General features: G+C 36.7%; 1 protein-coding gene and 1 non-coding gene across 2 annotated transcripts in view; both read left to right on the plus strand.

Moving 5' to 3' along the window:
* LOC145773775 (gamma-aminobutyric acid receptor subunit alpha-6-like) overlaps positions 1–24,632 on the plus strand; it is a 197,991-nt gene that overhangs the window by 46,861 nt on the left and 126,498 nt on the right. Inside the window, exons 6-7 of the mRNA XM_082584905.1 lie at positions 12,816–12,948; positions 23,435–23,538. Of these exons, the coding sequence (XP_082441031.1) occupies positions 12,816–12,948; positions 23,435–23,538 (237 nt within the window). The remainder of the gene's footprint in view (positions 1–12,815; positions 12,949–23,434; positions 23,539–24,632) is intronic.
* On the plus strand, positions 6,481–6,563 carry Trnal-caa (transfer RNA leucine (anticodon CAA)). The gene has a single exon. It is a non-coding gene; the product is annotated as a tRNA-Leu (tRNA).

A 24,632-nucleotide genomic window follows, 5' to 3' on the forward strand; every position in this document is an offset into this window, starting at 1 on the left:
TAGAATAATTTTTTTAGTTTACAATTTGTCAAAACTCCTTTTTTTAGTTTGTAAAACAAAACTTAACAATTTTTTTATTTAAAATAATTTTTCGTGTGTATTTTCTTTGAGCAAAACTTTCATCATGTTTCCTTATTTCAGGTTTATTAACTTTACAAAATTACATTTGAATAGTTATATATTATATATATATATATATATATATTATATAATGTAAACTTGGTATTTGATTTAACTTATAAATTAATTAAGATAATAATAACTCAAGTTGATAGTTTTATTGTACATAGTTTTGTTTGAAACAAGAAAAAATTATGATAATGGTTAGTTCACAATAACTTATTACTACTCATTGCGAATTAATGTGAGTTATTCTAAGATTGATATTTTGTTTTCTTATTTCTAAAAAAAATACATTGGCTTATCTATTTTTTATATGTTGCACAATTCAGTTTTTAAAGTTTTTAGAGTAAAAAATCAAAATGTGGTATTCCAACATCCTTAAGCGTATTTCCAGCAACTTAAAGCACACTTATGATTTGCAAACTCTTAAATTGCTTTTGTAATCTTAATCTAAAAATCATAAAATACTTTGGATGTGTCACATGGAACTTTTAAATGGCAACACCGTTTACTTAAAGTTACATCTCCTTTCTGTTCTGAACTTTTTATTGTTGAGCTGTTGTTTCCGTGATCGATCCCATGCTTCCATTTGTAGGAAGTATTAGTTGTGAAGAAAGGAGCGTTCTTCCCAGCTATCAGCACAAAGCTAAGCACTCACCAGTACAGCAAGCAGCTGCGATTCGTTAACCTTAACGGTGTAGTTTCCACGCTTGTTAATACTGGGGTCACAAGTATTTTTTTCACATTTTCAACCCTCCTGTTATTTTTTTGAAACGCAAGCATGATCTACTTCGCAAATGCAAGCTCATAGTAAAGCCCGGCCCATAGAGGGTAGAACTATCACTGACATCCAAATAGATGATGGAAAGATCGAAGTGGTAGACGCTTTCTGTTACTTATGTGACATGCTCAGTGCAGGTGGAGGTACCGTCCTCAGCTCCACTACCAGAGTGAAGACAGCCTGGGCTAAATTCAAACAACTACTGCCCATACTCACCAACAAAGATATTCCCCTTTCCAGTAAAGGCAGGGTCTACAGCAGCTGTGTGAGGAGTGTGATGTTGTTTTCGAGTGAATGTTGGGATGTGACAAAAGAGGTACTGGGAAGAACCAAACGAAATGACAACGCAATGATACGGTGGGTCTGCAACATCGGACTACAAGAGAATCAGTACACCAGCTCAGACACACTACTCGCCAGGCTGGGCTTGCGAAAGATTGAAGATGTCCTCCGATTCAACCGTCTCCGCTGGTTTGGACATGTTGAAAGGAGCAGTAGATGGATAAATCAATGCCGAGATGTGCCAGTTGCTGGTACAAAGAAGCCTGGACGTCCCAGGAAGACATGGAGTGATACCTTGATGATAGGAAGTGGTGGCAGATGACCAACACTAGCCCCCTAGATCGTGATGATTGGAGACTGAGGATGTGCCTTGCCAGACCCCGTCCTACCCTGATTCTAAGAAATGAGACGTAAAACAGGAAGAAGAAATGCTAAAATTTTCATTCTGGTAGTTTTATCAAACATATTAGAATATATTACAATTCATCTTTAAAGATAACGATTAGGTTATCTAAAAGGCGTTTCAAAACCAGGCGTTCCAACCATTATGAGAGCGAAAAACGTAATAGAAGTCATGTTTTTTCATGAAATGATGCGTACCAGAAGTCAGTATTTTACGATAAGACTTGTAAATAGCTTGTTGATGAGTCTTTGTGACGTCAGCCGCAATTTATTTTAAATCTAAGCGGCATCAGGGATTGCTTACATTTATACTACTGAAGATGAAGACAGTATAGTTTTCGAAACGTTTGTTTGCTGAACATGAGTTTGGTAACTACATTTTGGGCTCTTTATTTTTGATTAGATTAACCAGGCGTTCCAACCATTTTGCTCCAAAGGAAGTTATGTTTTTCAGCTATATAAATCTCGATGCTTAAACTGTTTGTAATTATATCTAACCTAATAGGTAACCTCTAACATATACAGTATACGAAACTATTTTATTACATTGAAAGATGTTTTCTAGCAACCCATTGTTTTACACGTTCTATATGCCTTTAACTTTATGTGATAATTTTACCACATCTACTTATAGCTTAACACTTTGCTCCTCAAAGGGAGGCCAGATTTGGCCCCCCCCTCATATTTCCTTTGATTATTTGAAGCACAGTAACGCCATGCACTTGGTTTTTCTTGACTTTTCCTAAAATTGCCAGGCGGATCTGATGATATTAAATTTGATGCTAACAGTTGTGTAGTTTTCTTGTGAATTCAAGATTTTGATGAATTTTTGCTATTTCTAGCTCACTTTCAGCAAGGCGTGAAATGGATTAAATTGCTATAACAAGCCATAAGCTCATAATTGCTTCGTGTATCGATATGCGCGAGCAGAGAGAAACCTCCTCTTGTTTTCCTTTGTTTGGTTTGACCTCAATAATACAAAGCGCGTTATTTCTTATGCTACAAAAGCCAGTGATCACAAAGCTGTTAATTAGAAAAAAATAATAGCAAACGTTTTTTGCGTTATCAGGTCTACAAAGAAGAGTAGGAATCCACGATCAAAATAGTAGGCTTTGTAGGCCACAAACTATTCAAAACAGTTGTTTCAAGCAGATAATATTCATTGACGAATAAAAAACGTTACAATAAGAAATCTTAGGTAAAGGCACGAAAACCTGGTTTCGAAATAAACGTTTTATGGAAATGCTCTCATTGACAAGCATTGCGATTGCGGAAATGTATGACTGCAAATGCTTTTGGGAGAAGCCGGAGAAATAGCGATTTTGCAAACAGTAATTGTGAGATACACTCAAAATTATGAGATAGGCTCCATTTACACGTAGCAGCTAACTCGATGGCGTCCCTTCCCTGCTTTATGTCGCCTACTTGTTCTTATGTTCTGCATTTTTGTTTCACAGTGCACTGTGTGTTGTTCCAAAGAGCGCAAAATAAAGATGATAATGCCTCATCTACAATACAAAATATTTTGTAATGTGGAAGAGGCATAAAGTTAGGCGTCACATCAGACAAAAAACAGATCATCTTTCTTGATCATTGATTAAACATCTGAATACGTTGCGCCAATGTACAGTAAAGAGGTCGGCTATTGTGAAGACCCGCCATTTATAAACGATTCGATTATACCACAAGTGAGACAAACTAGTGGATCAAAGAATGAATAAACAATGCTGAGAAAACTCTTATGTTCTGCAACTTCTTATGTTCTGCATTTTTGTTTCACCGTGCACTGTGTGTTGTTCCAAAGAGCGCAAAATAAAGATGATAATGCCTCTTCTACATTACAAAATATTTTGTAATGTGGAAGAGGCATAAAGCTAGGCGTCACATAAGACAAACAACAAATCAGCTTTTTTCATCATTGATTCAACATCTGAATACGTTGCGCCAATGTATAAGAAGCCGGCTATTGTGAAGACCAGCCATTTATAAACGATCCGATTATACCAAATGTGGGACAAACTAGTGGATCAAAGAATGAATAAACTATACTGAGAAAACTAACTCTAAGTGACGAACAATACCGATGTCTTCATTTATCTTGGAAAAATGCTGCCTAAACTTATCAACAAAAAATACCGTAAATAACGGAAAGGATCCCGAAAGGAGAATTTGCTCGACTTTGGCATGAATTTAGTCAGACATCTACAGTAATAATTCCACACATACAATAACGGGCTCTCAACGGCTGTAAGATACATAATAATCAACCTGGTTCTGGGCGGTTTGTGTAACAGCTTAGGGGGAGACACTACTTGAAATGATGCACCACACAAAAGATTTTCAATGAAGACTGGGTCTAAAAACCGATGTGGATTGTGCTTCACAATGACTTCAAGTTTAGGACCGAAAAGGCACAAAAATATCACGATGAAAATAAAGACCTTGTGGGAAATTTTCGAGAATCATAACACGATGCAAATACCATAAACGCGTAGTTTGCATGCTGCTCTAAGCTGGCCTGCAACCACAAAGGTAGACAATACAGGCAGTTTATAATTCGATAACAGCGCAATAAACATTATAAATACGTAAACCGTCAATTTTCTTTTACAAACATTTTACGTCTAATAGTAAATTTTACCCCAACAATTTTTTGTGAAGCGCTTGCAAACCACGGTTTTGTAAAATAATTCATCATTATTGTTTTTTACTTCTCGGATATTGTAAAACGTCATCAGCAAAATCAGAAAAAAAAATTTCATTACTTCAATGTACAGTAGTAGGCCTAAGAATTTTTTATAGAATTGTAGCCACGTTGTTTCAACAAGGAAGCCATTTTTTGGCAATATAAAGTTATAGAAAATAATTTGCAATCATGCAAATGTTTGGAAAGAATCTAGGAAGTCTTCTTACAATCTGGCACAAAATGAGTATGTTTATTGTATCTCTGCAATATTTTTTACGACAAACTTTGAAGCTTCGTTATAATCATTTTTATCTTTGAATTCAAAAGTTAATTTTTTTGGCCAGAAACATAATCGCTGCCTTGCTGATGTTGTCGCCTTTACGCGTATTTTTTGTGTTTCAAACAATACGGACCCAGTCAGCAATCCAGTCCTTTTACATTGCTTCAACATTTGTAAACGTTAAATTTATGTAGATTTGCTGACTGTGGGTTATTTCACATTTCCTTTGTTTACGCATGTTCCTCAATTCGCTGTTGCATTGTTTCGACGCTGGCGGACTAAAAATGTATTTTCAAATTGATTGACACAATCTTCAATAAAAAGTGAGCTTCGAACTTAGCTTTGTTGATGTAAATGCTGTATTTTTGTGGATGTAATTTATGAGTCATGTTTATAAACACCCGTAAGCGAAATGACTTATGATGTAGCCTGCATGATATTTGTGATGCGACTTGACACAAATCCACAATTTCAAAAACACCTAATTTGAACTTAGAAATTTCGGATAATTTCAACAACTTGTTCAATTGTCTTCTCTCTAATAAAAATATTCATACTACAAACTCAATTGTAGACCTAAAATACACAAACGAAGATGTAAACAGCTATTCAAGCAGGCTAAGCTGTTACTTATGAGAAATTTGGTTCCATAAAACTAGAAGCTAGCCATGAGTTTGGTAATGCATTAGTTTAGGACAAAAATGTAAGACAACAAACGCAGTGTTTTTTTTCAAATTCGTGTAACAATATTACTCTGATTGTAACTATTTTAGAATCAATGAGTAGCTTACAATAAGATTTGCTCGCAAGTCGTAAATCTTTATCAATGCAATGATTCGGCACACCGCACACACACTTCGTGCCTTCGATCGAGCTCATTGTTTTTCAGAACTTTGCATGAAATCGGATTAGCACGGTAATTATATTGCGGCAAGATAAAGCAAAATTGTCGTTTTTGGGTACCTTTGCAAAAATTGAAATATCAAGTTTAACATATAAAATTTTAAAATAATGACTTTTCAAACTTATAGACAAATGTTTTTTTTTCACACCAGTGCAACTTCTGTTGAAATAGCACCAGCGGATAACACGTAACAGCTGATTGAATTTGATCCAAAAACGGCCCCCCCCCCCCTTGAGCAGTTAACTTCCAAAAAAGGTTGAAAAGCAAAGGGTTAAATAGCGGCAAGTTAAATCAAAATTGTCGTTTTTGGGTACCTTTGCAAAAATTGAAATATCCAGTTTAACATATAAAATAATTACTTTTCAAACTTATAGACAAATGATTTGCTTTCACACCAGTGCAACTTCTGTTGAAATAGCATCAGCGGATAACACGTAACAGCTCATTGAATTTGATCTAAAAACGGCCCCCCCTTGAGCAGTTAACTTCCAAAAAAACGTTGAAAAGCAAAGGGTTAATTTCAGTGAGGTATGTTTAAAACAACAACTTTGTATGAGAAAAACCCACAACTAAATTTTTTTCATTTTAATTCATTGTTGGGTGGAAGCACACAGGCAGGTCTTGGAAACGAAAATTAATTTATGCCTGTCCTAATGCATTGTTTTGTATCCAAACTACAAAACTTATATGTTACACTGATTGATTTATATAAAAAAGAACCCATATTTCCTTAAGTCCTATCAAATTGGTACAACGAAGTGTATCATACAACTTAAGCGCTTCCTTTAATTGGATGACACCCTTTAATAAATTGCTGGCACCTCCTGTTTGGATAGCTTAGGCACCTGCTATAGCACATAATGTCATGATTACAAGTTTTACACTCGCAGTACGACTTAAACGTTTTTGTTTTATTATAGTCAAAACATTTTTGAAATAAAATTGCAATGAACTGTTTTATGTTGTTTAAAACAGACCTTAATTGGGTCGTGCGTACTGATCACTTCTTTAGGCTATACCAAACTAGATTGACCGAGTGGTTAAGGTGTTGGTCTCAAGTACCGATGGACTAGCGTCCGCGTGGGATCGAATCCCACATCTAGTATTTTGATTTTGGGTTATTTTTTAACACATAATTCGATTTATTTTGTTTCTGGCACTTCAGTTGCTCGTACACAAGGTTGTATTTTTTTTCTCAGTCATAACAAGATTCCTTTTTCACATAAAAACATAGAAATCTAAACTAACCGGTTTGTTTACCATCAACTTACGTTTAAACATAAGAAAATTACATTAACACTCTACTTGGTTACATAGTACCATAGGTATTTATTGGAAATTTTCAGATTTCTATGTTTAAATGTAATTTTGTAAAGTTAATAAACCTGAAATAAGGAAACATGATGAAAGTTTTGCTCAAAGAAAATACACACGAAAAATTATTTTAAATAAAAAAAATAGTTAAGTTTTGTTTCACAAACTAAAAAAAGGAGTTTTGACAAATTGTAAACTAAAAAAATTATTCTAATAACATACACACGAAAAATTATTTTAAATCACAACTTAAATTTTTGTTTACAAACTGAACAATAATTTTAACAAATCACAAAGTTTTCATTGCAAAACCTACAACTAAAACATTTAACAAACTACAAACTTATAAGTTCCATAACTTACAAACTGAATATAAAAAAATAGTTTCAACAAATTGTAATCTGAAAGTTTACCTTTGAAAACATACACGTGAAAAATTATTTTAAGTCACAAACTTAAATTTTCTTTTACAAACTTGAAAATATTTTCAGCAAATTACAATTTTATTTTTACAAGCTTAAAGTGGAAGCTTAAAGTACAAGCTTAAAGTGGAAAGGTATAGTACGACCATGGCCACCTGGAGATTCGGCCTGATTTGTCACATTTTACAGATTTTGATTACAGCTACTGCTTGTGCTTGACTGACATTTTTTGAGATGTTTTTACTTTTTGCGGTTTCCTGATGACAAATAACTTTTTTGTTGCCTTGGAGAAGCAGTAACAAATGAGAAAAAGTAAGTTGAAAAATGCAAAATCAGACTGTTATTGAAAATTAACAGTCTGACTAAAATCTTCGAAATCAAATTTTTTTTGTTTTTCAACATGTGAGGATGTTAAAACCTATTGTGTCATCTGGGGAAAAGAATAAAGAAAGCGTAAAATCTTAATTTTTAGAAAAATTTATTTAAACGTTCGCCTAAAGTTAGAAAAACCTGGAAATTTTTGCAAAATGTGACAAATCTGGCCGTATCTTTAGGTGGCCATGGTACGACTACAGCAAAACGTCAATGTGTGGGGCTCGGTTGGTTTAAAGCATGTGTAAAATGAGAATTACCAAAATGAAAAAGTCAACTTATTATTACTGTCAGGTTTAGATCAAATAGGTTGAGTTTATTTTTATCAAACAACATCTCAATTCAATTAAAATTTCAGTTTTTCTAAACTCTTGTAGGGCTACAATTTTGATAATTTTTTATTTGTCCTAATCTGAGCCTGGCTATAGCCATTTTCAGTGTAACAGCAGTCTCTCACAAATAGTACCCTTAATTTATGGTTGAGGTAATGCCGGCAAATTGCTGTTTATGTAACAGTGTCGTGACAAAGACGTGTGCTATCTTTTCGCGCTTTCAAACAAAACAAGGTGCTGAGAAGAAAATAGTCAAAGTTTTCTTCAAGTTTTCGAAAGTGGGATGGGCCTTACAAAACTAGTCGTACATGTTCTCTTCACTTCAATGAAGATTATTTTGTTATCACAACCAACGAGATTTGGATTTTCCCAGCAATGAGTGGCGTGCTGGGAACTCTAGGTGGTGAATTTGCCACAAGTGCGAGTCTGTGCCCCAGCTCAATGAATGTGTATGTTGCCATGAAGTGCTACAGACGAAAGAATTTTTGAAGAAAGGCAAGAAAGACGCATCTAGCTGTCTTACCAATTTGACCGATTTTGAGGCACACTTACATCCTTCAGTTCTGGGGACTTTTTTTATGAGGAGCAGGAAGAACTGGAGAAAAAGCATTAAACCGAAAGGAGAAAACGGATACCTATCAAAAGAGTAAGGATGTTACATTAGGCTAAAAATACCCTAAACGCTAAAGAATGCACACTAAAAGAAGTGATTTTATTTCCTTGCAGGCAGTATCAGTAATTAGTCGCTTACAGGCATGTATTGGAGTGGATACTACAAGGTGATACTCTCGGAAGCAACAATCGGATTGTGCTGCCGTCACGCATTGTTTGGCAAATCCGAAACAATTTTCCAAGTCCAGACACATTATGGGAGAGAGAGAGAACTTTTATTTATTTATGAATAGTGATTAATTAAATATGAATGATGATTCGTACGATTTCTTCATTTTTCACTTCAAGTATATTTCAGGTTTTGTAGGAACGTATCCAGTACAGTTTTATTAAACTGCAAAAAACAATAAATCTTTGAAAAAGCAACCGCTTGTACCAACTCTGACTAAACTGTGATCCACCAATTACATCTAGAAAGCATTTGTTTTATCCGTCGCTAACGACGCCCACCCAGGATGACGTAATACCACCAAAGTCGTCCCAGAGCAGTGAAATATGGAGTTTCGCCAGTGGTGGCGCTGCGAAGCAGTCGTTTTGCATAAATTTCGCCCTAACCAGTCGAGCTTCGAGGTTAAGATTAAAAAGTTGGCTAAGCATAATTCTGCGCTAGGAAATGCTTAGAAAAGTTACTAAACTTGGGTCCAACCTGTCAGGGGTACTTTAAGAAACTACAATAAAGTATCACAAGTTTCTGTTGCATAATTTGTAACGTTAAAATCTGTGTTCGTAGATTTGTTTGTGTGTTTTTATCATCAGGTGTCATTACGTGTTGCAAAATTTGTGCCCGCATTCTGCTAGAGTTGGTATGTTTTCATGCTTATCTTAAGTTTAGGTAACAAATTGTGATGTAGGCTAGATTGCGTTGAGTTTGTTGATTTTTTTCTAGTTGACAGATTGTAGAAGCATATGTTACAACAATTTGTTCTATAGCTGTTCATTTCGGTGTTCTCATTGCATAAATCTCTGTTTTATATATGTTATGAGCATTTTTCAATTCCCCGCTTATTTCATAATATGGTGCCTTTTTATCAGGCTTTTATCAGAAATATGAATGTGGTGAGCTAATTTCCTTGAGAACAGAATTTATGTTTTGAATTCCAACATAAAATCAAATGTGCTTGTGGTACACGGAAAAATTATAAAATCAAATGTGTTTGTGGTATAAAAATTTTTTTTGTAACTAAAATGGTTTTCAAACAAATTGACGTGAACTGAATCTTTAAATTTCTCTAGACTTTGTTGAATGAATTTAGCAATAACATTGCCATCCTTCAAGTCTAAGGAATATACGACAATCTTTATTTTAAAAAAATTTCTACTTCGTAAAGTTTAGATAACACAATCCCACTCAATTCTTGCTGTACCATGCGGCGACAGTATTGATGAAATTTTTCTCTGTCAACAGCTTCTAAGCTTGTCACTGCATTCCCACATTTTAATGTGATACAACCAAAAAGACTCCAATTATTATCATTATACGGGGAACCATTGTTTAAATTTTTTGTACTGCAATGACCCCCTTCTTTTTTGTCACAAATTCTGGCAAAATATTGCACACCTAATCGGAACGTCATTACTAACATCAGTGACTATTTTCCAAAATAAAGAGCTACCAGCACACCTGTGGACAGTGGAATACCGGGACGGCTCATTTACTGATTTTCTTGCGAAATGGGCAGCTGGAGGGTTTACTTTTACATAAATTCATTCTCATCAAATGAATTGCTATGTTTTGCTTGAAATTTTGAGTGCTGGAACATCCGCATAACCTTACTGCATCAGTGTGAGGCTACCTACCGTTACCGCTGTTGTGTGAAGTCTACCCTTGCAGTATCATGACTTCAATACTATTAAATAAACATGAAATCACATGTTTCCTATATTTATTTTGGCAATGCACACTTAGTACACACGTGGACACTGTCCACTGGACAGGTCACACGCGCTGCACCTGATATGCGACATATGGTGGTAGACCTCAAGCTGTAGTTGCACCAAATTTTGTCATGACACTATGACCCTCCAGTTGCCTTTCGTTTTTAGTGAGCAATCTTCGTTTTTAGTGAGCAATCCCCCACTTCTACCATCTCTAAACGAACACTACTCGAAACAGGTAATTCCACATCTTACTACTTGCCTCGGTAATTTTTATTATTAACTTCCTTTTTTTTGGCAATAGCCTACTATTAATTATTTATCATCCAAAAGTAGGCCATTTCTATCGTGGGAGATAAGGCTACAGTACATATGGCCTATTACAAACATGTTACGGTCAGGGACTTTAACCTAGAGTAGATTTTTACAGAAATATCCATGCATTTCACCACACAAAAGAGCAAAAAAAAACTGTTAAAATTTCGAAACAGATTTTAAGTGGATATGTTTGTATTTATTTCATTTGTTAATTTAGCCAGCTTAATACAAAATTTTGAAATAAAACTTTGTGAACTAACTTTTCACCGAAAATTGAATTTACCATTGATCCAAATGGATGCTAGTGCGATAAATACTAATCAAAGAAATAGAGAGTAGGCTTGCAAAATAAATTGATTAAATTGTAAAGCTTTCGCCATACAAGTGTGGCTTCGTTAGTAACTACATATCTAGGCCTATTTTATCTAAGAACAAGGTTTAAAGTTCTACTTTTGTAAGAATGATGTGTTTTGACTAAGCCATACTTTTGTGACAAAAGCTTTTGTACAACATCATTGGATCAATTTATTTAATGTGGTAGCATACTCTCAGTTTCTTCACTACAGATTAACTGTATTTCCAATACGATTTTGGCATTCGCGTAGTCATGAGCATAAATTGATATTCAGTTCAGTTGTTTTTTTTTATTTCTGACCATCACAGCGAAAACAATACACGTCAACATAGAAAGGGTCTAGAAAAAGGTAGAAGCAACAAAACGCGAACGTTAAAACGTGCTTGAGACCAAAATAAGTAATTAAGTTAAAATATTGGCAAGGTCGCAACACCTTTAGAAAATTTAAGAAAAAAAAAGGAAATAAAAATTTACAAATAAAAACAATAACATATAACCAGACTATAGCTGTATAAGCCCATATAGCTTTAAGCAGATATTTTCAAGATTTGTATAAATAGTAAATAGACATTTGCTCTGAAGATCGGCCATGGTGCGCAAGAGTGCTGATGGTCGTGTGGGTAACACTTCTTGATGTGCTTAGCTCAGAGCAACGAAGAGCAAGGCAGGCAAAGAAAACCCCAAAAATAAATACTATCACGAAGCCATTTCGAAGCGCAACGCACCAGGCCTTGCACGACCTACAAAATTGTAACAATTTGACGATACGAAACAATGACAGAAATAAATAAAAACAAACAAACAAAAACAACATTATCATCTTGCGGAAATCCAATTTTACCCAGGGAAGTTATGTCTTAACAGATATCAAGCGTGCTTTGACATAAAATTACGTAGATAGAGCAATAATTTTAAGACGTAGTAGTGGCATGTCACAGTAATATGAGAAATTTGGGTTATATTTTACGAGTTAAACCAAAACAGAATAAGTAGCTAAAACAATTCGGCACATTATGTTGAAAAGAAGGTTGTAAACAAATAATGGCGTGACGATCCAGTCCAAGATATTGATAAAAAACAACTGGTTGGAACATATGGCCACCGCTATGGCGATTGGTCAAAGAGGATGGAAAGATTTCTGCAAAACAAAAGCAAGAACTACGTAGAAAGCCAGTAGGTGTATCTACAAATCTTACTATTTTGATGATAAGTCCACAGAGATGACTACTTTAACGTGTTTTAAGATGGCACCTCGACCATAAAAATGTTTGCGGCTGTCTTGCAACATTTTAAACGTGTTTTGGTACAGTAGCAAACAATATTTGAATTTTAAATGATGCCATAAACAAAAAGTGACGTCAATACAATATGAGGCAATACCAAGGTCATGAGCAATACTACGCGAAAAGTAACTTTCAGGCTGAGGAGGGGTGTTAGACGAAAATTAAAAAAAGCGTATACCATAAGTTTTGCAATCAGGTGTTACAATCAGGCTAAATTTAAAATTGAAATTAACCTCCCGCCCTCCTATATCGTATTCTACAAAAATTAATAGACACTGAAATGGTGTCGTCGTAGCAATTGACTTGCAGAGTGTTTGAAATCATACCACCAGGACATTTATTCGATTATGCATTGATATTTCATTGCAACATTTGTGAAATGCAAAGTCGTCACTTTTTGTTTGAAACACGCAGGACCAAGTACAATTCTTGTGGTACGATGACAATGGAACACAATCGGTAGACGTTCCGGTGACTTCGTCCAGACTTAATCAATTTAAGTTGATCAACTATACTTGGTCTTCCGATGTTATTGAAACAATATCAGGTAAAAAAAATAGATCACTTGAGCATTTCATTAATTACACTGGTCTACACAAAATTTCAGGTTGGGGTTTTTACAACTCATTTTAGCTAATTTTGGGGCGCTGAATCCGAAAATGAACTCAGATTTTCTCTATCACATCACGTTTTTGAGATATGAAATATCCCTAATTTTTGAAAAAAATCAATTTTTGCCCCCCTCTGTTGTCAAAACAAGGAATTCTGATGCAATAAACACTGTTTTAGCCTACCTGCAATAATCTAGCTTTAATTAGAAAACAAGCATTCTATATTATATTCACACAAATTTGCGTTGTCTTTATTAAAATTTCATGCCTTGGAATAATAAATAGGCATGCAAAAGAGCAACCATAATAACATCAAACGCTACATTATGCTGACGAACATGTCGATAGGACAGTGACAAGGTATTATCTGAATTACAGCCTACAGTTCACACAATATGCACATAGACTTTCCAATGGAGTATAGAAATTCTGAAGACACATACAGAAATAGCAAAGTGCCAAAATAAAGATTGACTCAAAGGGACTTGGGCAGGGCAAGTTCAGAAACAGTCAAAAAAAGAGCTTTCATACAATATGAACTGGTCCCCCAACTTATAAGCTTAAAAATGATCAATGAAAAGTCTCCATTCGTCTGCATCATACTGTGGTAATCCCATTTCTAGAAGAAGCCCTTCTATATTGTTGCAATAAACAAAATCATTGTGGGGAGCAAAATATGGAAGCAGTTCTTCTTCTCGTTTGCGGTAAAATGTCACGCTTGTACCAGCTTTGAGAAGTTTACTTTCCTGTAGCCTTGATGCCAATAACTCCGCAGATTGCTTAGGCAAATACAAATTTCTCACTAAATCATTTAATTCCATCTGATTAAACTGGGAAGGCTTGTCTGACAGATCCTCGGGTGCTGGTTGAAAAATTTCACTTTGTGATGTAAATACTGGCAGTGGCTTTTCATCACTGTGAGGAACTGGCCGCAATGCCGAATCCAGATTTGGATATTTCAAACGATGTTTACTCTTTTTGTTATACCCTTTCACACTAACAAGACAAAAATAACAATCGTCAACATGATTTCGTTGCTCTCGCCAAATAATGGGTATTCCAAATTTCACTTGTGAACCTTTTCCTTGCGACCAACTTCTCAGACATTCAACGCAGGTCTTGCACACTTTATGAGGAGCCCAGCTTTTGTCCTGGTCCCCCAACTTGACTTTAAAGTAAGCAGGATATGCCCTTTTTACAAACGTGGTAATATTGCATTGTTGAGACTTCAACATGAAGCATCCACAAATGTAACAAAATATATCCGGATCATTACAACATTTTCTTCTTTAGCTGGAACTGGAAGCAGACATAGCTTGAGATCAAATATAACCTTGCTTTGTTAGTAGTTTTCTAAGAGCAAGTTTTTCCACAGAAACACCTCTATACCAAAAACTCTAACCGACTTGAACTCAAACTTATAAAGTATGAAAATACCTTTTCCTTCTACAAACCACTTTTCAGCTTGAACTCTGATGTTGGTCTGTACAATGTACATGTGCTTTATGAAACTTCTAAATAAATCTTCCTTACTAAGCAAGAATTTATTACTTAGTCAAATCTACTCCCACCAGCTGTCTTCCTACGATATTCCATCTGCACACTGCACAGAGATAGCAGCTGACCCACGGATAACGCCTGAGAAGCCAATACAGGGAGTTCAAGCCAGCATGGAAAAACTCAACGCTACCAATCTCCACTATGTCCTATTACGATTATCATAACAGGAATTTTTTTTAATTTAGAGGAAATCTGAACCAATTTACGAATTTAATGTAAAAATATCTCTATGTTTGAAAGTTGATAGCTGTCAGAAAATAATTATATTTGACATTTTACTGCACTAAAAAGGGTAAAAATTGGTCAATTTCATAAAATAATGGCAACGATAGAAAGAAAACTTGATGTGATAGAGAAAATCTGAGTTCATTTTCGGATTCAGCGCCCCAAAATTAGCCAAAATCAGTTATCAAAACCCAAACCTGAAAAAAAAAGTTGAAATTTGTAGACCAGTGTTATTTACAAAGCACTGTCTCGTTCTTTAGTTTGTTGCTATATTTTAATAAATAAGGTATACTTCTAATAAACACTTATTATGTAATAATTGGGCTGCACTACATAAAAAAGAAACGAAGAATGAACAAATTTTGAAGTCACTAGTGAATATAAATTAAGGTGTTTCATTTGTCATCCTGCGAACCTAACTGAAGCAATAACAGTTGCTTATAGTGCAACTTAACATTTAAAAATGTCAAAAGGTTGACTACTCAGCAGAAATATAGATCCAGTTAAAATTACTGATGAAAAGGCCTCGAAATACACAAAGTATATCACGAAAGTGATTTCAGAAAGTTAGATGGATGATCAAGGACTACCTAGTGGGTAAAATGGTGCCATGGTGCATTGCCTATAGTGCGAGTTGTTTAGTGGATTTCTCTTTGTGTAGACTTGGTGGGGCAATACATGAAATCACTGGCAATGCGTAGGTCGATGGAACATTGGAGAAGGCATCCAAAAAACAATGGTGTCGTTAAAAAGGCAATGTTCCTTTTTTTGCATGTGTGCTGTCAGAGCAGACTGAGAAAGCATATAGAGCAGCACTGTTCAGTAAGGTGCGTCAAACTCCCCTCATGAACAAATTTTCTTATGGCAGTGTATTAAAGTTAACCCTTAGAAAAAGAAAAAATGCAAAAATAGGGTCAGCATCCTGCTGAACAGCCAATTTGAAGATGTTTCGAGCATGATCCCTCTCACATTTTGCTGAAACGTTCTCATACTATGACAGGCTACCAAACGAAAGAACCCCACACTTTAGATCAATACCTCAAAGGGTTTGTCCATGGCGGTCATTTGAATTTCGAGTACCACCATTGTTTTTGACTTGTTAGGGTATAGGGTATAGCAATTTTTCCATTTTCAAAACCCCATAACTTCTATTGTAAATGCAATGAAAGACTAAAAATTGCTGTGCTAAATCATTATAAACTATAATTATAATACACAAATCAACAACAACAAAAAACAACATTTCTTGATGTATGAGCTGAAAGTGCCTAAAAGTGGGTTTTATCGTCAACCTGTACTGGAATACTGAGTGGAACTTTTTTGAAGAAATAGTTAGAGGGGTTCATTAGGAAAAATTTTAGAGATGTTGCCACCTCCATAACCTGGACAACATCTCAATTTCGTTCGGTTTCCAAAGTATGTAAAGTCGGAAAAACTGTCCAAGGCAGACTTTGGAAAAAGCTCAATTGGTCCAAACATAGCCATGTTATGTATCAATTTAACAGATTTTCTGTCCAGTTTAAGAATATGGAGGTTTTAAAAGTTCTAATCACTTTGAATTTAAGTAATTTGACTTAATAATTTCCTACTTTTTATATAAAATAGTAAGAAAAAGAGAAATTTGGAGAAGCATTATTTTGAAACACTGCTGAACTCTTTTTTTTTATTGAATAAAATGAATAATCATTTTTTAGCACATGAAGGTTTTTCACCATTCATATTGTCGTTGTCACAAATTATGCCCATTAAAGCGTGAAATCAATGCTGTGTTGTGTTCATAGCTTTCCAAACCTTTTCCTGTTAAACGTTTGTCTCAATTTTATGGTATGAATTCTGCAACGGAAACTGATAATGTGGATACTGACACAATGCAATCGATTTTTCAGTACCCCTGCAATTAATAACGTGAAACCCACTGACAAAATTTTATTTTGCTCTCATTGATATAAAACAGTTGTTCAAACAAAGTGAAAGCAACCAACAGACAACGGCTTTTATGTTGATTTACCGTCTGCAAACTTTGAAACAATACCAAATCACACCAATGCACCAATGACTGCTGCACTTTTGGATTAGTTATTATCGTACCAATGACTGCCGCAGCGGTGTTGACCAGACAGAACAAATAATATACGTTACATCACGCTAATAGACCTTTACGACAGCCAACCAATAAAGCGTGACATGGAAAACAAACCACTTCAACAGTTGAGTTCATAGTGGTAAAGCACAGTTTTAGATCGTTTTGGTTGTTGTTTTGATCGAACAATCGCTCCTTTTAGTCTTACATTTTTTACTTAAAATATTGCAATTAAGTGAAGAATTTTGAATTTACTACATGGCCGTAGCCACACGCTTAACTATACCGCCGCCTGCACAGCGGTATGCTGCATTAAACGAATAAAGAACCTTGCACTGACAAATTTTATTTTTAAATATTTCAGTTAACAACTAAAGTAGCATAAACTTGTTATTATTTTATTCACACTACTGTAAAATCCACACTTATAATCGTTTCGTGCAACATTTTCGTTTATTGCTTGATTTTTTGTCGTAGCTTGACCTGTAGGGCCGCTCTAGGCTTCTAGCCACTCCATGTTTCTGTTTGGTTTGGCTTCATTAGTTGATATAAAAGTGATATGTTGAATTTAGGGTGGATCGATTTAGGTAGGTGAAAACCTTTTTTCCTCATTTTGCTTAGCTTGGGATTGGAAAACTTGCCATTGGGTGTATAGAACACTGTGCAAAAAGTTTATTTCGATCGAACAAATTTTTGATCTGCCAACAGCCACTTGAAAATTTACTATTTCCTTCTACATTAGGGTGGATCAATTTAGGGGAGTGTAAAACTTTTTTCCTCATTTTTCTTAGCTTGGGTAGCCAAAACTTGCCATTGGGTATATAGAACACTGTGCTAAAGTATATTTTAATCAAAAAATTTTTTGATCTGCAAACAGGCCAATTCTTATCGACTAAAAGCGCAAAAATTCAAAATTACATGAAAATGTATTTGAACTTGAGGTTAGCATAGAGATTTATTGCAATGCAATGGAAATGATAATATGCATCAAACTTCCTCGCTTTAGATGAAGTAGTCACGTTTCGACTCGATCTTGGGCATTTCTTGTCGTAATTCAATGCGCAAGCATATAAATCCATCTCGCGAATTAACCCGCACACCGCCGGTGTAGCTTCCGTCACCAACTTGACGCACTTTTCCACCAAGTGTGTGTGACACGGAAATCGAAGGAATAAAAGTTCTGGAATGTCCTTAGCTGCAAGCATGTCTCGTAGTTTTTGGTCCCCCATATTTCTTGTCACAGGAAGCTCGGTGAGATTGAGAGCATGCCAGTCAACCATATCGTAGTATTCATTGGCGTCAAACTGGGCTGCATGCAGAATCGTCGCATTGTTCTCTGTTCGCAATGTCGTGATGAAGCTTTTTGAATTTGCTTAAGTCCAAGCTCACGGATTATTATCTGCCTCTCATCTGTAATCATGGTCAACGCAATGTTTTCTGAGTGTGCGAAGTACCCATTTCTCTAGAGAACAGTATGGTGTATTTATATGAGACATGTATTTGCACATCTGGATGAACTAACAACTGGACCACGTGAATTTTCCGGTCCTGTTGGAAAAGCTCTTGCTTCGTGTATAAAACATCTTCCCAAAAAGTTCGAGAAGATTCTTCTTCTTGCGTTTGAGACCGCCGCAGATCACGTTGTTACATCCAGGCACAGCAGCCAATGGATTGTGTGTTCATCGAACGTTGTGAGGTCCACACTCCATATATCTGTCTTGGGGTCGATATACAGGACATTGGTATTTAATGTGCTATGCCGTCTGAGATTCTGAAGCACATGCACAAGATGGTGAGTCGGTGAGGTCCCATTGAAACATGTTGCTGTTGAAACGGCCCACCCCAGTCGGCAAGCTATTGAGCTTCACCCATTCCTTCCGAGGTAGTTCTGCTCCGTGTGGAGTGTTGGCATTGGGAAGGACTGTGAATTGGGTTGGTTTCGCAACTTCTCTCCATTCACTGTTCCAAACTTAGGTAATGTGGAAGTAGGACTTGCAGATATCTGCAGCATGTCGGGAAAAGGGGCGTCGAAATTTCAAGCTCTGGGGCTTTTGAGGGTGCGAATTTAGGACTATCTGGTTCAGGAGATGGTCATCCCTTGACATGGCTTGTAAAACTAGACTGCGTACGTGATTTTCCCTACGCAGTCTACCTGGGCAATGCCGGATAGCACCGGAAAAAAGTCGGTGAGAGTGGGAAGCAGGCAACAAGTGATTATTTTCATGATAGTGTTCAGGGCAGTGTTAATTTTGCAAGTGTGTGCGCTGCGGCACCAAGTGGGGGAAGCATATTCGGAGGTGCTGTAAATAAGTGCAAGAGCACTTGTACGAAGTGCAGATGTACTAAAACCCCAGGATGTTCCAGCTAAGCATCTCAGCAATCTTAGCAAGTTGTTGCGTGCTGATAGCTTAGCATGGAGGGCTTCAGCATAGTGTTTGCAGATTAATTGTCTGTCGAGATTCACTCCTAGGTCGGTGGGGCATTGGTTGTGTGGGAGTGGGTTTCCGTTGAAACTGACAATTGGCGCGTAGATTCCATGTTGCAAAGGTAAAAAGGTGTGACAGTGATTTTTTCCAGGCTCAGTTTCAGCATCCAAAGCTTCAGGTAGTCTTCAATTCGTCCATGTCATCTGCAAGTGCTTCCTGCATGTCAACCACATGCCAATACCTGTCAGAATGGAGTAGTGCCAGAACATCAGCATAGCCGTACTGGCGTGACGTAGTCTCTGGCATGTCGCTGATATAGATGTTAAATATAGTACAGGTGATAAGCATTATCCTTGCGGAACACCGTTTCTTAAGCGGCTGGGCCGGCTGCACTGCCCATCACTCGTCTTCAACAAAAAGGTCCGATTTTCCATAATGTTGGCGAGAAATCGCACTACTTTTTTATCTGGGAGCATGCGGAGGAGCTTCAGAGTTAGCCCTTGGTGCCACACAGCATCATATGCAGCAGTGAGGTCTACCAAGAATACTCCTGCTTTGTTGCCCTTCTCGAAACTTTTCTCTATATCCTCGGTCAGCTTAACTGCTTGATGAGCCGTACAGCGTCCGTGCCGAAATCCAGCTTGTTCTTTTGGTAGCTGGGGATCAACAACTGGCTCGAGTCTAATTAGCAGGAGCCGTACCAGGATCTTATATGGGACGCAGAGTAATGATATTGGACGATAGCTCTTGGGATTAATAGCTGGCTTGTTTGGTTTAAGTAGTGCCACTGCAGTTGCTTTTTGCCAGATTTTAGGTATGGCCTGGTGGGCCAGGCAAGCAGAATAAAAGCTTTTCAAACATACCAAACATTTGGGACCACAGTGCCTTAACAATTCTGGAGGGATATTATCGGGCCCTTGTGCTTTCCCGCTTTTAACTTGTGTAATGAAAGATGCTAGTTCTCTGGTGCTGAAGGGGGCTGACAAATGGCCATCTGCGCTTGGGGCGTTCCAGAGCCTGCCGCATTCCTGCTTCACTGCAAAGGTGTGCTCCTTATTTGCCACTTTACATCTGCCATTGGTACTGATAATCCGTGAGCTTGGACAAGCGAATTTAGAAAGCTCTATCAAGGCATCGCGAATAGAGAACAGTGCAACGATTCTGCATTCCGCCCTTAAAGTTTGACGCCAACGAATCCTACGATATGGTTGACTGGCAGGCTCTCAATCTCACCGAGCCTCTTGTAACATGAAACACTACGAGACCAAAAACTGGGGGACCAAGTTTTCGACCAAGTTTTTGGTCTACGAGACCAAAAATGGGGGACCAAAAACTACGAGACGTGATTGCAGCTGAGGACATTCCAGAACTTTTATTCCTTCGATTTCCGTGTCACACACACTTAGTGGAAAGGTGCGTCAAGTTGGTGACGGAAGCTTCAGCAGTGATGTGCGGGTTAATTTGCGAGATGGATTTATACACTCACGCATTGAATCACGACAAGAAATGCCCAAGTTCGTTTTGAAACGTGACTACTTCATCTAAAGCGAGGAAGTTTGATGCATATTATCATTTTCATTGCATTGCAATAAATCTCTATGCTAACCTCAAATTCAAATACATTTGCATGTATTTTTGCGTTTTTAGTCGATAATAAGTAATGGCCTGTTTGCAGATCAAAAATGTGTTCGATCGAAATATACTTTTAACACAGTGTTCTACTGTATATACCCAATGGCAAGTTTTGGATACCCAAGCTAAGCAAAATGAGGAAAAAAGTTTTACATCCCCTTAAATTGATCCACCCTAATGTAGAAAGAAATAGTAAATTTTCAAGTGGCTGGTGGCAGATCAAGATGTCGTCAAACTTCATTCAAATTTTGCACAACTGTTTTTAGTAGTAATTGGCAAGTTTTCCAACCCTAAGCTATTAAAAGTTTTATAAAAAGTGTTTTCACTCCACCCTAAATTGTTGGTATAGAATCAAACAGCATAAAAATTATGTATTTTTTACAATTATTATTACTTTCTGTCGAAATAAAAACAATCACAAGTTTGCAACATGTCACAAACGCTCTCATTTCGAATTTGACTACAGCGCAGATGGTACCACCCAATACTATATTTTTTGGTACTACGACAGTTTATCGAACAACAGTTTATCGAACAACAGTTTATCGAACGACAGTTTATCGAACGACAGTTTATCGAACGACTATTGATAGAACGACAGTTGATAGAAACGACTGTTTATCGAAACGACAGTTCATCGACCCACTGTTTATCGAAACGACTGTTCATCGAACGAATATTAATCGAACGGCTAACCCTAACTCTAGATAAAATTTGTTTCAAGAGATTCGTCGTCCGATGAACTGTTGTTTCGATAAACAGTCGGTCGATGAACTGTCGTTTCGATAAACAGTCGGTTCGATCAACTGTCGTTTCGATAAACAGTGGGTCGATGAACTGTCGTTTCGATAAACAGTCGGTTCGATCAACTGTCGCTTCGATGAATTGTTGTTAGATAAACTGTCTTTCGATAAACTGTCTTTCGATAAATTGTCTTTCGATAAATTGTCTTTCGATAAATTGTCGTGTCACGATATTTTTTAGTTACAACGGCTTATTGTATTGAATTATTAGCCTACTAACTGTTGTATAAGTTTTATTAAACTGTTTAGATTTGAGTAACAACATTATAAAATTTTGATTGACTACAATAATATATAGCATTGCGGCGGATGCGTGGCCAAGTGGTGAAAACGTTTGTACGACGTTTGCAAAGAACGTCGGTTCGGCACCGCTACAGAGCTCGCTGCTGTATCTCGATAACGACACATAAAAGCATGGTAAAATAACGGTAGCAGCTGACTCGAAAACTACATTTCTTATTGCTGTGTTGCACTTGCGATTGTACAGTAGTGTAGGCTACACTTCTGCATATGGGAGCAAAAAAAGCGATTAGCTTATTACTATTAACGTATTTTGTGAATGTAGTGATGAGAAACAGACTGCATACCACATATTTAACGATTCACCATCTTCAAGCCATCTAACGGAGTAGACGGTCTGCATGCCTTGACTTAGATGAAGAAACTAAAGTCTGGCTGCTCTCTAGTAGCCATCCAACGTAGTTTGGGAACATAGTGAACCTGGGGTGGTAAAAGGATACACCCTCGGCCATAGAGGCTCACACAACGATAATCAGTATGAAAAACTATCAAAACGGAGCAAAAAAATGACTAGCTAAAAGAAGAAAAATAAAGCTTTGGTAGAGAGTTTGCTTTGTTGAACCATAGAGAAATAAAACAAAGTAACTTCAGCGGGTTTAAGCTTCAGCTTCAGAAGAAAAATAGCTGAAGCAGCAAGAAACTCTCAACGATTGAGCTCGTGGCTAATTCAACTACACATATCAGAGCATGCAGATGGTTTAGCAACAGCCGAGCAAATAACTTAGTGATGAGTTGTGTTTAAAGCGCATTTAGATGGCCATTAAGCAATCTGAGTGCTTTCTTCAATTCATTTTTTTTTGCTTTTTTTGTTTTGTTTTATTAATATAACTAGTTGAGGGAAGCCGACTAGATGACCAAACTCGGTATGAACCTGAAGAGAGGAAACTCTTCATTAAATAACACCATATCGCTATATATGCACAGTTTCTACGTAAACAAGATTGTCAGAGGCTGTTGGCCCGCGGGCACTTCCGCAACATCAAATATGCCTGCCTTGGAAAAGTTTGTACACCTCTGATACAGCATCTAGTGTCAGCTCAAAACAAATGTAGCTCGTAGATCATCCTGTTTTTGTTCCGACTGGTAGCGAGTAACAGGAGCGTCACTCTATCTACATATTGTAGCCGTAACGATAGCGCGCTACTTTCAAAGTAGCCAGTGCTCCCCTCTGAACCCTCTTCTGAATAATACAGTAAGTCGCTGAATCCTTATGACTATTGCGATGGAGTGTGTTTTTGTTTTTTTAGAAAAACTGTTGCTGTGCACTGTGCATTTAAAAATATACCTTATTGTTAACAGAACACATGAAAGTTGTTGTCCTAGACATAATTATTGCTTTATTGCAAAGTTTAATCAACCTGTGTCTATTATTATCAAAATGCGATTTATTTGGCAGGTCAATACTCTGTCCTCGAAACTCGTTTTCATTTAAAAAGACAAATGGGATACTTCATAATTCAAGCTTATTTGCCTTGCGTTTTGATTGTCATTCTCTCTCAGGTACAAGTATGTGTAGAATTAAGTCAAACAATAGAACAGTTATAATAAAAAACAGGTTCATAGCGAGCATCTCTCCATGCAACTGATGTAGATATTTAACGTGTATTGTAAGTATTCGCCCGGCCTTTGTGGCCAGGATGTCCCAGCGTGGTTTGCGCTGTAATACACGTTGAGAGCTACACAACAAACGGTGACAAATTTTTTTCTGTGTATTTTTTCTGTGTATTGAATGTCGGGCATCAACCCTTCTACTTTAAATTTTTATTTTATTTATGTGCCATAATTGGGGAATACAACGTTCCGGCCGCTCGATTAGATGTACTTTGAATTTGAGTTCAACCGTTGCGAAGTGCAAAAGTGTGTACAAAAAACTAAGTTTTCATCCCCACTGCCTACGCAATAAATCAAAATAAATAAAAGATTTCAAGTTATGGTTTTTGTGACAGGAAATAGGGAGTGTAGGTAAGCATTAAACTCCTACTCTTGTGACCACTTGGAAATTTACAATGTGTGTAATTTTGATCCATCGATTCAGCATAAAAAGAATTTTTTTTAAATAACTTAATTTATACTACAACTAGGATAAAAAAGTAGATATCTTAGGACAAATAAATTTTGTGTTTCTGCTTCTTTTGAGCTTGTTTGACCCTTCCAGCTTAAGTAGTTTACAAGATATGACAGTTTGACCATTAACCTTTCGGACTAGGTGGCAGTGGCACGGATGTTGGAGGGGGCCACTCTTCAAAATTTTGGGAAATGATTTCTAAGTACATTTGGTAGCTTTTTGGAACACCTTTTTTCAAATTCATAAAAAGTGTTTCTCAGCCCTCCCTATCAAGTAGCCTATACAGCATTTTTATTGCTATTTCTGAAAACACGAATTCTACGATATCTCGAAACTGTAATGTGCTACAGAAAACATAAAGGCAGATTCGGAATCGGTATGTACTTCAGCGTAAGACAGTTTTCCGCGCATACCTGCTGCCACCATTTCTCCGCAGGGCATTGGTTAAGAAAGGTAGGACAATTTCCCTTATGAACTCAACGGATTGCAGTCATTAATTAGTCATGCCAGCAAGGTGATATTAACAATA

Source organism: Aplidium turbinatum, chromosome 7, assembly GCF_918807975.1.
Source record: "Aplidium turbinatum chromosome 7, kaAplTurb1.1, whole genome shotgun sequence".
Classification (NCBI taxonomy): Eukaryota; Metazoa; Chordata; class Ascidiacea; order Aplousobranchia; family Polyclinidae; genus Aplidium; species Aplidium turbinatum.